This window comes from Nilaparvata lugens, chromosome 4 (genome assembly GCF_014356525.2).
Source record: "Nilaparvata lugens isolate BPH chromosome 4, ASM1435652v1, whole genome shotgun sequence".
In the NCBI taxonomy this organism is placed as follows: domain Eukaryota; kingdom Metazoa; phylum Arthropoda; class Insecta; order Hemiptera; family Delphacidae; genus Nilaparvata; species Nilaparvata lugens.
The window spans coordinates 75023842-75039170 of record NC_052507.1 but is presented as its reverse complement, the minus strand read 5'-3'; the positions used below and the strand labels follow the sequence as shown (position 1 = coordinate 75039170).

Below are 15329 nucleotides of genomic sequence, written 5' to 3'. Positions count from 1 at the left end.
TACAACCAAAAAATGTGCTCTTGGAATATGCACTTAAAAAAATGTGCTCATAACATTGTCCTAAAAAAAGCACATTTAGTGGGTAGGGCCAGCTTCACGCTCAGCCCCACCCACTCAAGCAATTTTTTTTAAAGTGGCACAGAAAAATGTGCTTTCAGTATATGCATTTAAAAAAAATGTGCTCATTCCCTTGTCCTAAAAAAAGCACATTTAGTGGGTGGGGCTGGCTCACTCAACCGAATGCTTTAGACCCTTTATACTATATGATATATTCAAACATATTTTAGAATGTATACCCATAATTCTCCACTTAACAAGATTAGAGAAGTTCGACTTGTGTTTATTACTTCGAAAATCATTAGGTGAAAATTAACTTTCTAGCATATTTATGAATCTACTGCTAAATGTACTCAATGAAGCTGGATTCTAAGGAGAGAGTTTAGTTGACTCTATATATTTCATATTGTTTTATTATATTAGGACTAATATTAAAATATTCATGTCATCGACTGAAAGAAAATTGTGTTCGTGTTCGTATTTAAAACTGCGCAATTTCTTATGCGACTATATAACTTGAAAAGAGATAGCTTATACTTGAAGAGATATAAGGTATTGAAAAGAGATATCGGAAGTTTTCTATTGAAAATTCTTGGTTTAACTTGCAAATAATGGAAAAAATTGATCACTATGCATTGTACCGGTACTTCTAGCTTTTTTCCAAATGAATGCAGACAATTTTTCTACAACAGTTAAACTAATATAAATAATATAATAATATAAGTATATTTAAATACAGTAATTTCAGTGTGACGTATTAAATGTATTTTTGTCAGAACTGAATCAATCAGATATTTCACACTAGTAATATTAATATATTAACAAATAATAATAATATTTAATAATTAATACAATACAATAATATTATTGTATTTATTGTATTATTATTGTATTATTATTGTAATTATTAATACAATAATATTAATTAATAATAATGATTATTATTATATTAATTTAATATAGATATTTCAACTATAAATTTAATTTGGAAGAAAAATAGCACGAGGACTATCTCATTATTTTATCTTCCAATGTTATTACATCAGTGTCATTTGCATTGTAAATAAATAAATTATAAAAAGTGAAAACAATAATAATTGTACTAGAGATTTTCTTATGAAAGAGTCAATTGTATTTGGTTGAGCTCAAACCTCAACCCTTTTTTTAATTAAGATTACATTTAAAGTTAAATTTGAAACTCAATGATTTTCTTACAATGTTCCAGAATGTTGTGAGCATCTCTATCCACAATATTTACTTTGATCAAGTTATTCACATGGATTCCGAGTTTTGGATTTCTTCGGAAATAGTTCAAAGCAACTTCTACAGCTTTTTCAGCAACCACATTTGCTGAAGCCTCATTTACAAACACTGAAAAAAGTAGAAATCATTAAATTAGGACTAATAATGCAGTTGTCAACTTCAAAGTACATCACAGTTACAAATTTAATCTGCATGCTGATGAATTTATCTCAAAATTTAAAATCTTAATAACTAAATATGAACTTGAAACCGGTGTTACAATTAGCAATTTAAACCAGAATAAAATATTAGACTTCAAATCAAATGTCGTACGGTATAAGATTCGACCATTTTAGAACATATTGGTACGGTACCACTAAAACATCATTTAGCCAATAGTTATTGTGATATTATAAACATCGGGGGACCGAGCTCCGCTCTGGAGTGTAAAAGCATAGGAAATATGTAACGAAAGATTGAATTTATAGTTAATATTTTATTTATTCATTTTCTCAGTCGTACAATTATTCACAATTATATGACGAGACAAAACAGGCTTTTGCCCAAAACTGTCCCTTTTCAAATTTATACTGAAGTCCAAATCAAAATATAGGTTAAGCTACTATCACTCATCAAAATAACAATTTATTCCCACTTGAAAAAACAAACACATCATCAATTACAAATAGATATACTATATTATTTGCTACAATATTTGTTAATATACTATGAACTATTATTCTACACTAACAGCATCTAGTTACTATTTTGGACTTTCTGAAGTAAACATGTTTTATAAAAAAAGAGAAATAAACAAAAATAATTTTTCTTGCTGAATTATTCTTTTCGTGAGATCAGATGAGGAATAACCCACACATCATGCACTCGCTCACTCATTTCCATTACGGTATCGGCAGACGACAAAATTTCCAGCTGATTTTCCAAGGACGTATTTATCCTTTTAATGTCCTACAGCGAGTTATCCCAGGGTTGAGACCTAGTGCAATCGAATCTTCATATCATAAACCTACTTTGTTCTAAATTTCGTGAGAATCGTTAGAGCCGTTTTCGAGATCCGGTCACATACATAGGCTATATATAAAAATATAATAAACATATAAACAGAAATTGATCGTTTAATAGTATAGGATTGGCATACTCCATAAAATCTACAGACGAATTGAATACATTCTTTGGAATATCTCAATAGCAATTGAGTAGTCTATATAATAATAATAATAATATCGTGTGACCTGGCTGGCTCAGGTCTGTTGTCAGAGTTTTCAGGTCGCAACTGATCAATTTCAGGGCCTCTGACATGACCTAACGACTGCTTTTTAGGCAGCCGGGACCGACGGCTTAACGTGTCCATCCGAAACACGGGAGTGGCCCGAGAAAAATATCTTGCCCGGGCTGGGATTCGAACCCGGGCCTTTGGATTACAAAGTCTATATAGAAACCAGCAGTTGTATTAAACTCCAAAAATCAATTTTTACATAACATTTCACAACATATTATCCAACCAATTATGGGAATTTAACTACCGTAATGTTGATTATGACATAAAACTACCCTTACATAATATATAATACATTTTATGATACTCACTCAAATTGATGGTTTGGACTACCTGTCCACTGCTCGTTTGAAAGGTGAGAGAAAGTAAGATTGATGCAATAATGCGAAGTAATCTTGCCATTTCATCTGATGTAAAGTAGTAGTTTCTATCTTTTATATTGTTATAGATTACTTATCGTCTTTTTTATTAAAGCAATCATCTTTTCTTCCATTGCAAGAAATTTAAAATTATATTTACTGCAACCTGAAACATTTTTTATATTTTCAGAACATTTCAAAAAATCAAATGGGATATATTATACGGTATTCTATAAATAATTGGCTAGAATCGAAAAAGCAAATGGAAAAAAGAGAAAAATATGATTGTTTTAAGAATACCGTATTGTAAAATCAATAATTGTGATTAGAATCACGGTATTTAGATGAAAATTTGGATGAAAATTATATATTTAGATAAAAATTCTTTTTCTATATACCGTGATTAGAATCACAATGTACCTAGAATACATGTATTCTAGATACCTTGATTAGAATAATGACTATAGGTACTCAATATGTGATTATTTCAAGTGGAAATATGCTATCAAGAGTAGGCCTTAGTTATTAGTTACAAGTGTCATATGTTTTACACCTCCCAAAGTATTCGTATGTTTAAAGTTTTTCGACTTTGTAAACAGTTTTCATAACCGCAAAATTTATTTTCAAAACATTACATTATTACACAATATTTATTCGATCAAGAAAAATATTGTAGTCGTGGTTTTTATCAAAATTTGAAGGCAACACATCAACTTTTAAGATGCACTTTTGGGATTGCTGTTACGCTAAGGTATTAAGAAATTTATTGCAATAAACAATCACCCTACAGATGTAAGGAGGTTATTTTAATCGATAGTTTCTCCAGTGGTATCATTATTTGACCTATTTTTCGGTCAACTAATGGATGATTCTAAATTCTAAATTAATGATTCTTATTTATACACTAATCTATAATGGATAAACAATATGTCGAATAACTCACCACATTTTCCTAGAAAAGGAAACGATAATATTTCTGAAACTAAAGATAAAAACATCGCAGATCACACAAATATCCCAAATGATGTACAAGAATGTATCAACAGTATAAATTCAAAACTTGAATCACTCCTGACCTTACACGATGAGTTGAAAATTTATTTAATTAATGCCACTGAAAAGGCGGCTATATCGGTTCATGACTTGGAAATTGTGAAAAAATTTGCTAATGATTATAAAAGTATAGCTGTTCAATTGATTTCTACAAGTGGTAGATTTATTGAGTTGATTGAGCAGCAAGTTGTTACATTAGTTGAAGATCTACAGAGAGAACAGAAAATTAGAGATGAACTTGAAAAAAGTTTGGATAAGGTGTCATCGCAGGATGTGGTAGTTGAAGATGCAGCAAAACTGTATTTTTTAACCGAAATAAATGAGTCGAAGAGTTTGAAGAGGCTGACAGACTCAAAAGAATTATTGTTGAAAGGACATCTTAATTTGGGTGCAACGTCATTTAACACAATCAACAAAGCCTGTGAAGGTTTTGAAGATCACAGATCTCTGCGTCATGTGACTATTAATTCAAGAGAATTGTTAAAAGGACATCTTAATTTGGGTGCAACATTTTTCAACACAATCAACGAAACCTCTAAAGGATATGAGGATTACAGTTCTGTGGATCATGTGAACAGTTTGTGTCGAGTAAAGGATGAGAAGCAAGATGATATGAAAAGTAGAGCTCTTGAAGCTTATAACCAATACATCCTTGTGTTTCCAGTAATCACTAGAACAAATGGTGGAGCCGGAGCAAGTGGGAGGAGACAACGCAGGTCAAGCATTCCCGAGCGGCCTCAAAACTCCACGTTGAACATGTGGAGTGTGATGAAAAACAGTATAGGGAAAGATCTGTCACGAATACCGTTGCCTGTCAACTTTTCAGAGCCGATTTCCGCACTGCAAAGACTGGTCGAGTGTTTGGAGTATTCTCAAATTCTAGACCGCGCTGCCGAGTGTAGCGATGCGTTAGAGCAGCTAGCTTACGTGGCAGCGTTCTACGTGTCCGGGTATTCTACTAATGCAAACCGTACAGCAAAACCATTTAATCCACTCCTGGGAGAAACTTTCGAATGGGACCGTACCAAAGACGATTATGGGTGGCGTGTGATAGCGGAACAAGTCTCCCATCACCCTCCCATATCAGCACTACATTGCAAGGGCCGGGAATGGTCTTGCTGGGAAGAGTTCTCGGTTGTTACACGGTTCAGAGGACGCTACCTAACCGCTGAACCTAGAGGGTCAGTACATCTAGAATTCAATAAACACAACGGCCATCGTTACACATGGAAGAAGGTGAACACAACTATACATAATATTGTGATTGGGAAGATTTATGTGGAACAGAATGGGGAGGTAGATGTGATTGATCACACAAACGGCGCTAAGTGTCGTATCAGCTTCTTGCCGAATGGGGGATATTTTGGTGGCCGTGATTGTAAAAACAGGGTGTTTGGGACGGTGAGAAACACATCAGGGGAGGTGAAGTGGTTGGTAGATGGTGTTTGGGACAAGTATGTGGAGATCGGCGCGGTGATTGGTGTTGAAGGTACAACTGAGAAACCAGTATATAAGACAGAGAGGAAGAGTGTGGTATGGGAGTGTACACCCTTGCCAGCCAACAGTGAGAGACAGTACAACTTCACGCTGTTCGCGCGTCAGCTGAACGAAATGGACGACGATGTTGCACCGACTGACTCGCGGCGACGTCCCGATCAGAGGCTCATGGAGGAGGGCAACTGGGACGAGGCCAACGTCGTCAAAGGGCTCCTCGAACAGAAGCAGAGGGACCGCAGGACACGAAACAGTTCGGCGGACAGTGAAGCATCCCAGGCAGTAGCTCATAGTATTAACGGTCATCAGCCAGTTTGGTTTAAACAGGAATACAATGCGCATACTCGTGAGTCCATGTATGTTTACCAGAACGGATACTGGGAGGCCAAACAGAAACAAGACTGGAGTATGTGTCCTAATATATTCAGCACTGTGTGAGAACACAAAGTGGAAAAATGAATAGAAATAATAATTTATCACTTCATACAATACAGTCAGATTCAAATGTACATCACAATTCTGAAATATCACTGAAATGAGATACAATATCAAACAAAATACGGAGTGAACTAAAAGTATACGGGGTAAAGAATTTGACCTAACTATATGTGACCTAATAATTATATTCAGCACTGTTAAAGAAAACAATGTGAAAAAATATCAATAAATTGATGTACCGTACCACTTCATAGAATCAAATTATGTACATAACAACTCTGATATATTTAATTAGAAAAAATAATAATTATTGATCACTTCATAGAATAAAGTCAGATTAAAATGTACATCACAACTTTGAAATTTAATTTTACAACTCACAGAAATGAGCTTCAATAGCTGTTTTGCATTATCAAACAAGATACAGAGTGAACTAAAAGTACTGAGTAAATGACTATATGTGATAAAATGTATGAATTCAGGGCTATTTTCTTGTATTTATAAAATAGAATTATAGTACCCTTTAAAATTAATAAAATAATAAAACAAGAATACAAATTGTAACATAGCTACATAAATACAATTTGTATTCTTGTTTTATTATTTTATTAATTTTAAAGGGTACTATAATTCTATTTTATAAAAAAATACTATATTTGACTTCAGATACTGTTTTTGGTGAGATGTAATATCTATGCATGATGAAACACTAGAATATTGTCTAAAAATATCACGAATTTATTGAAAAATTACATTTATGTTTCAACACCTATGGTGTTTTAACACACTGAAGATGACACCATCTTCACATAGGTGATGTAACACGCATATAATTTTTCAATAGATTCCTAATATTTTTAGACAATATTCTAGTGTTTCATCATTAGAACTATATATTTATTGAAAACTAGGTGATGGTTGCACAAAAGCCTGTTGAATTTTAATCATGATTAAATGCCACGAGAACCAATCAGAGAAGGCTTCTCTGACTGGTTCTCGTAGAATTTAATCACGTTTAAAATTTAACAGGCTCTTCTGTAACCGGCCAAGTAAACTTAAGCAAAAACCTATATAGTATTTTCTAAAACAAAGTTATTTCTTTCTGTGAGTAGAGAAAGTGGGAAATTTTCATGGAGGTACCTGACCTGTAAGTAGAAAATTGAAATAACATTATTTAATAGAAAATAAAAAAGCTTCTGACTGAAAGGGTATAGGACTGATCATCAATGACATTGTTAAGCTGTTTTAACTTGAAACTTACATTTTTTACAGAACTTGTTGATTCATAAATGAATCTCTCTTACAAATCTCATCTCTCAAATGTATAAAACTTGGCCACAAACTATTATACATATGTATATAATAGTCTATCTATACTATCACTATCAATCCATAATACAATCAACAGCCTAAAAAATAAGAATTCTAAACAACTGGGGATTTGTTTTCTAAATGAAAGGCTGAAAAGACATAACTTCACTAATCATGGGTTGCATCTAAATCGATCTGGCAAAGTAATCTTTTGTAATAGATTGGCAGAGCTGATTGAAAGCCGTTTGCAATCCTCTGGTTTAAAAATAGTCAAAAAAACAAATAACGATTTTTTAGTAAATTGGCTCAAAACAGGGAAAGGGAAATAGCTACAAATGCTAGAGATAGAGTAGCACAAGATGGTAAGGTTTTTAGTATTTATCATCAAAATATTCAGTATCTTCGCAACAAAATTGACAGATTAGAAGTATTTCTTAAACAGGAGGATCCTGACATTGTTATTTTCACAGAGCATGGCTTAAAAATAAAGGAAATAAATCAAGTTAGGATTCCAGGCTATTCACTGAAATCAGAATTTTGTAGAATAGCTCATAGAAGTGGTGGTGTATGTATATTCACTAGCAATGCTAAACATACCCAACTTATGAACTGGATTTTGTTAAGAGATTTTCTGTTGAGATGGATTTAGAGGTGACGGGACTAAGGTTAAAAATTGATGATCGATTTGAGGTAGCAGTGTTAGGTATCTATAGGTCACCAAATGGAGACTGGCAAAAATTTTGTGAGCTGCTCCATACACTTTTGGAAATTACAACCGCTCGTTTCACAAATGTTATAGTAGTAGGAGATTTCAATACCGATTTTGCCAGGTAGGATAAAATGACAGAGGATATTAGAGATATTATTAATATGAATAATTTAGAAATTAAGGTCCACGAATATACAAGAGTAACTCGAACTTCACAGACAATTATTGATAATATCCTCACAAATATAGAAGGTTGTAATGTCAGGTTAGGTAGCTCAGATCTATCAGATCATAACTATCAATTTTAGATGTTAAGTTGCAGGGCCAGAATCCAAGCAGAAAAAAAACTTTTGTGAAAGAAATTCAGCAATATGAGCTAGGAAATATAAATTGTTTGAAGCAGGAACTGCTTCAAGAAAATTGGAGTAGTGTTTATAACAGTTGTAACCTAAATTACAAATATAAGCAATTCATTGATACTCTAAGATTTCACATTAGTGTATGCTGTCCAATAAAAAAGTCAAAGTAAAAAGTAAATTAAACAAAGTAGATGAATGGATAACTGAAGATATTCTTACTCAAAAATATTGTTAGGGAAGCTTATGAGGAATTTAAATTAGTGAGGGATGTTCCGAGTGAAGTCAAATACAAATGTCTAAAGAAAAACTATGCAAAAGAAGTGAGGAAAGCTAAGTGTAAGAAAACAGCTGAAATATTAACAACTAGTACCAATTTTAACTCTGCTGTTTGGGAGGTAATTAATAGAAATAGGAGAGCAGCTCAAAAAGATACAGTTACTAATGTCCCTAGGATAATCGATGAGCATGGAAATTATATGGATGATAGTATAGACATTTGTAACTTTTTCAATAAGTATTATCAACAGGTTGCATATAATCTCCAAAAGTCACTGAACACTAATACTTATAATACAACTACATTAAATTCTGAGCCAATTGAAAAGGTATTTAAATTTCATCCATTATCAAGAGATGAGTTGTCAAGAATAATAAAAAATTTGAATAACAAAAAAACAGTAGGATTGGATGGGGTCTCAAGCAAAATTTTAAAAGAATGTGAAAATGAATTACTGGACCCTTTATTGCATCTCCTTAATACTTCACTAGAGCAGGGTATTTTCCCTGATGATCTGAAACAAGGAAAAATTTTGCCAATTTTCAAGAGCGGTGATTCTGAAAGAGTTGAAAATTATAGACCCATTAGTATTCTAAATGTAATAAGTAAAATTTTTGAAAGAGTAGTTTTAAATAGGCTATTGATGCACCTGGAAGAAATTAATTTCATATGTGATGAACAGCATGGGTTCCAGAAAGGGAAATCTACTAAGACTGCAATTATATCCCTTGTTGAAAGGCTAATAGATATAATAGATTCAGGTGAGAAGGCAGCCGCAATATTTCTTGATTTATCCAAAGCTTTTGATTGTGTGAACCATAGAATATTATTGGAAATACTAAAAACTGTAGGTGTGAATGGTATAGAACTAAAATGGTTTGAATCATATCTCATAGGTAGAAACCAGTGTGTTGAGCTTACCAAGGTGGATGGGAATGAAATAGTAAAAATTAAATCTCAAAAACTGGAGGTCCAGGCTGGAGTACCTCAAGGCTCAATTCTGGGTCCCTTACTGTTTCTGTTGTATGTGAACCAATTACCAAAAGAGTTAAAAGATCACAGAGCTCTGTTGTTTGCTGATGACACATCGCTTATCTTCAACAATTATTTATTAGATAGTCTAGAAATAAATGCTTTTACTGGAGTACAGTCAATTGTCCATTCTTGAAGCAAAGGCAATTAACAATAAATAGTAAGAAATGTCAATTCCTACAATTCAAAAGTAAATATAATTCAGTAGAGGATAGAGAAATAAATGTGTTTGTAGAGGAAAATGAATTAGACAAGAAGAGAAAGTAGCATTCTTGGGAATTTTATTGGACAGGAAATTAACATGGCATCCTTACATTGAGAGGATATGTAATAAGATATCATCTGGGGTATTTGTCCTGCGGCAGCTTGCTAGGCTGAATGATAAAAAACTACTGTTAACTGCTTACCATGGACTTATACTATCTCATATTAGGTATGCTATTTTAGTATGGGGTAATTCATCTCAACAAAATATGGACAGGGTGTTTAAGATTCAAAAGAAGGCACTCAGATGTATAGAGAAAGTGGATAGGTTAGACTCTTGTAGGCCTTTATTTAAAAAGCTTGGTCTATTAACTGTGCCATCTTTGTATGTATATGAAGTTGTAATGCATGTGAAAACGAGTGGTATGATCCAGAATTCAGATGTTCATGAGTATAATACGCGAAACAGAGCAGATTATCATATAATGGGTCACAATAGTAGGTTATTTGAACAAAAACCAGATTATATTGGTAGGAAATTTTATAACAAGCTACCTCAAATCTTGAAAAGTAATGATGATTTGAAGATTTTCAAAAAACAAATTAAAAAATATTTAGTTGATAGAGCTTTTTATAGTGTACAAGAATTCCTTTCAAACCTAAACTAGGTTGAACTACTTAGTGTTAGAATTATTATGTAATAACATGACTTGTCTTATACTCCATGACTGGAGTCTTTAGGACGTAATCTTAAAAAAAAAAAAAACTACAGCTAGTTCATGTCTTAAGCTGCATTTACAACATAGTTATTAATAAAATGTTTATTTTTCCGTCCTTATAGATTCTATTAAAATTAACACTTGGCACAGAGATGTGGTGGAATTTCTCTATATTAAAGTGAAATGAAAAGATATTGAGACCAAACTAGTTTCGATGCACTTGGCATCATCATCAGTGGTAGACTCAGTCTACACAACGTAATGATGCCAAGTACATCAAAACTAGTTTGGACTAAAATAAATTACTATGTGGAATTGACAATATCTTTTCATTTCACCTCAAGATTCTATTAGATTAAACGGAGATTGACAAACACATATGTACATCATGTGTATGATAAGTTATGTTCAATCTAATAGAATCTATAAGGACGGAAAAATGAACGTTTTGTTAATCACTTTGGTGTAAACGCAGCTTAACACATTTATAAAGACTGATATAAAACAGGCGTTTAAAAAAAGGCGTGAGAAAGTTTTCTTCAAGGTTTTGGTTTACTCAAAGTGAGTAGGCTTTAAAAGTGAGCACACTTATATATTCACATCAAACAGTAAAAGTTTTAAAACATTTATTTATACTTTATAATGTCCTTGAGAGTATAGCAATTCAAAAAGCATGTCTCATAGCTACTTATTTGAAGATAGATTGTAGGCTACAATTGGAATTTTTTGCTTCGATTCACCTACTGTACTTACATGAAAATTTATCTAATTTATATAATTTGAACTGATAGTAGGTGAAGGTATTCTGCAATCAAGCAAAAACTTATGCTCAACATTACACATTTATTGATTTTTTTATAATATTAAGGTTTGAAAATGAGTTCGGAAAAAAATAAATTTTTGTTTCATCAAGTACTTACTTAGATATTAGGTAGGCCTATTTGAAATAAATTATTTGATACAAATATACATTTCAAATATGATTTGAAATAAAAAACAGATCAATGAGAGCATGAAGAATTTTCCGAAATTTGTCTTACCCACTTTGAAATAGATTTCACTACATTGGATGCGATTTACTTTGATTGTAGAGTGGCTCAACAATATGATCGAACTAGCAGGGCGGAAAACTACTTAAAAATGCCTCTATATGAGCAGAATACACCCCATTACCTCAGCTATCAAATTTAGTCGCTATAGGAACCGAGAAGCAAACATTGAGTCTTTGAATCATTGATGAACTGTTGATTGAAATGTTTGCTAAACAAAAATCAAACATTATTGATTAAATAATGGATACAGTATTTCTTTCGTATCCTTTGCGGCAGAGCTCAGCAATCTTGAGTGGGCAATTAATAATGGAAAAAGAATTACCTTTCAATCTCTAACGAGTTCTAGATAGAAAATTACTTCATGGTTCTCTATGGTTTCTTTAAGATTCTAAAAGAACACAATGAAAATTCTCAAATATGTGGATTTTTGGGCTACCTATAAAATTTTCTATTTGTAGCTGAAATTGAAAAAAGTGAATAAATGTTAAATTGTTTCAACCAAATCTGTTGAAATGTATTTTTTGATATTTCTTCAACTACTGTATAAGAATAAAAAATTATTAAATTAATAAAAACAAATTCTATAGGCCTATATGGCATTCTGAGTTCATCTTTGAAATTTTAATTGATTAAATAAATTTCAAGTGGTTAAGTGATCAATTTAATTACGCTAATTACTAATACTAAACTGTGAGAAAGTGGCCTTATTGGGATCTCCTCTCGGCTCATAAATAACTATTATTATTGTATTCTATGCTCTTTAATCAAGCAAATGTCATTTTATAACGATAAAGACAAACGCACAACGCAGCAGACAGACAAAAACCCTCCTGTGTTTCTATAAATAAAGTTTGACCTAATGACGCAATCTATCCAGCAAGTGCTGGTCATGGTTGGAGAAAACTGAATAAATTACTGAATAGTGTTACTCTCCTTGCCCTATTACCATAGGTAAGGAAAGTATTGCTTTCCGAAAAAAATTAAGGTACCCCAATTTCTAAATTTCTATACGTTTCAAGGTCCCCTGAGTCCAAAAAGTGAGTTTTGGTTATTGATATATATATATATATATATATATAATATATATATATATTATATATATATATATATATATATAGAGAGAGAGAGAGAGAGAGAGAGAGAGAGAGAGAGAGATAAACAGGAAACATGGAAATAGGGAAATTTTCGGAGACTGTGTCTCCTTTCTCAACCGAGAAGACTGCAGTTTTGAATCCCTATATATATATATATATAAATTAAAACAGGAGACACGATATAAATATATTGAAAACACTTAAAAACTTACATTAGAAATGGGGGGAAATTTTAGGAGACTGAGTCTCCTTTCTCAACCGAGCAGACTGTAGTTTGGAATCCAACGGTCGTGTCATATATCACATAACAGAAGACACTTTAAAGTTTGTAATATAAATTAAAACAGGAGACACAAGACATACATAGATTGAAAACACTTAAAAACTTACATTAGAAACGGAAATTTTCGAGAACTGAGTTCCCTTCCTCAACCGAGTAGTGCGTGGTACAGTTTCAAATCCAACGGTCGTTGGTATATATATATATTATATATATATATATATGTGTGTGTGTGTGTGTGTGTGTGTGTGTGTGTGTGTGTGGTGTGTGTGTGTGTGTGTGGTGTGTGAGTGTATGTGCGTCTGTGTACACGATATCTCATCTCCCAATTAACGGAATGTCTTGAAATTAGGAACTTGAGGTCCTTACACTATGAGGATCCGACACAAACAATTTCGATCAAATGCAATTCAAGATGGCGGCTAAAATGGCAAAAATGTTGTCAAAAACAGGGTTTTTCACGATTTTATCGAAAACGGCTCCAACGATTTTGATGAAATTTATACCTAAAATAGTCATTGATAAGCTCTATCAACTGCCACAAGTCCTATATCTGTCAAAAATTCAGGAGCTCCGCCCCATCTATGGAAAGTTTTATTTGAGATTCCCAATTATCAGGCTTCAGATACAATTTAAACAAAAAATTCAAGTGGAAAAGATTGAGCATGAAAATCTCTACAATCAATGTCCAGTAGCATTTCAATACCCAAAAACCACTTTTTTGACTCAGGGGACCTTGAAACGTATAGAAATTTAGAAATTGGGGTACTTAGCAATACTTTCCTTACCTATGATAATGGGACAAGGAAAGTAATAAGCTCTAAATTCGAGAAAATGTGATTATTCAATTGCAAACTGTTGATTCTATTAAATCATTCACTATGAAGAGATAGAAGACCTCATGTGTCTCCAGCGTTATTGTCCTGTCACCAGCTGGCTCAGATCTTGGAATAGTAGACTTGAGATGCGCGGGAACACTAGCGTCTGATGATCAATTCTCATAACGGCAAGGAAAGTTGTGTGAGTGCACCACACACCAGATTTTTTTAGTGTTCGAATTTTGCAAACGTCCGTATGTCTGCATAATATGTTTGATTAAGTCTGCATGAAGTTTGTTTGTTTTTTCTCCTTCTGTCTGTTGCTGCGTGCGTTTGCCTCAAGAATGTGATAGAGGTGGGCTTTCAATTGAGAGGAGTCAGAATAAGTGAGATGAGTCAGTCAGTTTTAAAAATAATAACTTCAGAAAGAAACTTCACAAAAAACGTTTTTGCATTATCAAGTTATCAAAAAAACTTTTCTAAGCTGAAATATATTTATAAATGATGATAAATCTTCATGGTGTTAATTGAATGAAACAAAAAATACTCAAAATATCAATTTTTGAGAAATTTATTAGATTTATAGAAAAGTAGTACCTATAAGGCTAGGGCAACACGAGCGCACAAAGTGCGTCCGTTGCAACTTACTTTTTGCGGCCGTCGCCAATGACACCACACGAGCGTTGAGTGTGGTGCGTCAACGTCAGTTGGCTTTACGCAATTGAACCAGACGAAGCAATAACTTTTGCATGTCTCGACGTGCGTTGTAGCATTTCTGCGCATTTCAAAAATCACCGTCCGGTACTTGGTACGCACCTACCTCGTGTGTTGTCACCAATTCACTTCTATATATTTCTACAACGGACGTCAAAAAGTAAGTTGCAACGGACGCACTTTGTGCGCTCGTGTGGCACTAACCTAACTTTGACAAAAATATTTTATTAGAAATGATATTCTATGATATTAATTTCAACAATACCATGAGGAATTTACCCTCAAAATTTCAGGATTTTCTGCTTTTATCAAATTTGAAATTATGTTACAAAAATTTAAACTTCAGGCGCTCATCTCAAGCCAATAATCGGGGGAAAATGCTTCATGAGAGATCGTTACCATTTTTATAACTTTAGTATCCAAATCAGAAAACTTTGAAAAATATCACTAGTATAATGCTTTTTTTTAGCCGCGCGCTGTGCGAGCCTTAATCGATTTCAGAAAACATAAAACTGATTTATAAAATTACTCAAATGGAGAATTTCCGTTTAAAACGTTTATTATTACTTCTTGAGGAGTAGGAAGAGAGGGTGATAAGGAGTAGGAAGAGGGGGTGGAGAATTAGTAGGGTGAAGGGGAGGGGGAGGAGAATGAGTATCATCATTAAATGGGATCTGCTGTTGAAACTAGAGATGTAGAAATATTATAAAGATGTAATATATGACACAATCACAAAATCAGTAATTTTTGAAAAATGATTATGATTTAATCACTTTTATATCACATTATAAATTATAAGACATATAAAAATCTCACTAAA

General features: G+C 32.9%; 2 protein-coding genes across 2 annotated transcripts in view; one reads left to right on the top strand and one right to left on the bottom strand.

The window, feature by feature from the left end:
- LOC111056104 (ionotropic receptor 25a) overlaps positions 1-15329 on the bottom strand; it is a 56283-nt gene that overhangs the window by 40649 nt on the left and 305 nt on the right. Inside the window, 3 exon segments of the mRNA XM_039427103.1 lie at positions 1273-1428; positions 2908-3121; positions 3899-3937. Of these exon segments, the coding sequence (XP_039283037.1) occupies positions 1273-1428; positions 2908-2998 (247 nt within the window). The 5' untranslated portion in view covers positions 2999-3121; positions 3899-3937.
- LOC111056206 (oxysterol-binding protein 2) lies at positions 3883-6394 on the top strand. The gene has a single exon (XM_022343543.2). The coding sequence runs from the start codon at positions 3883-3885 to the stop codon at positions 5938-5940; it is 2058 nt and encodes a 685-aa protein (XP_022199235.2). The 3' UTR covers positions 5941-6394.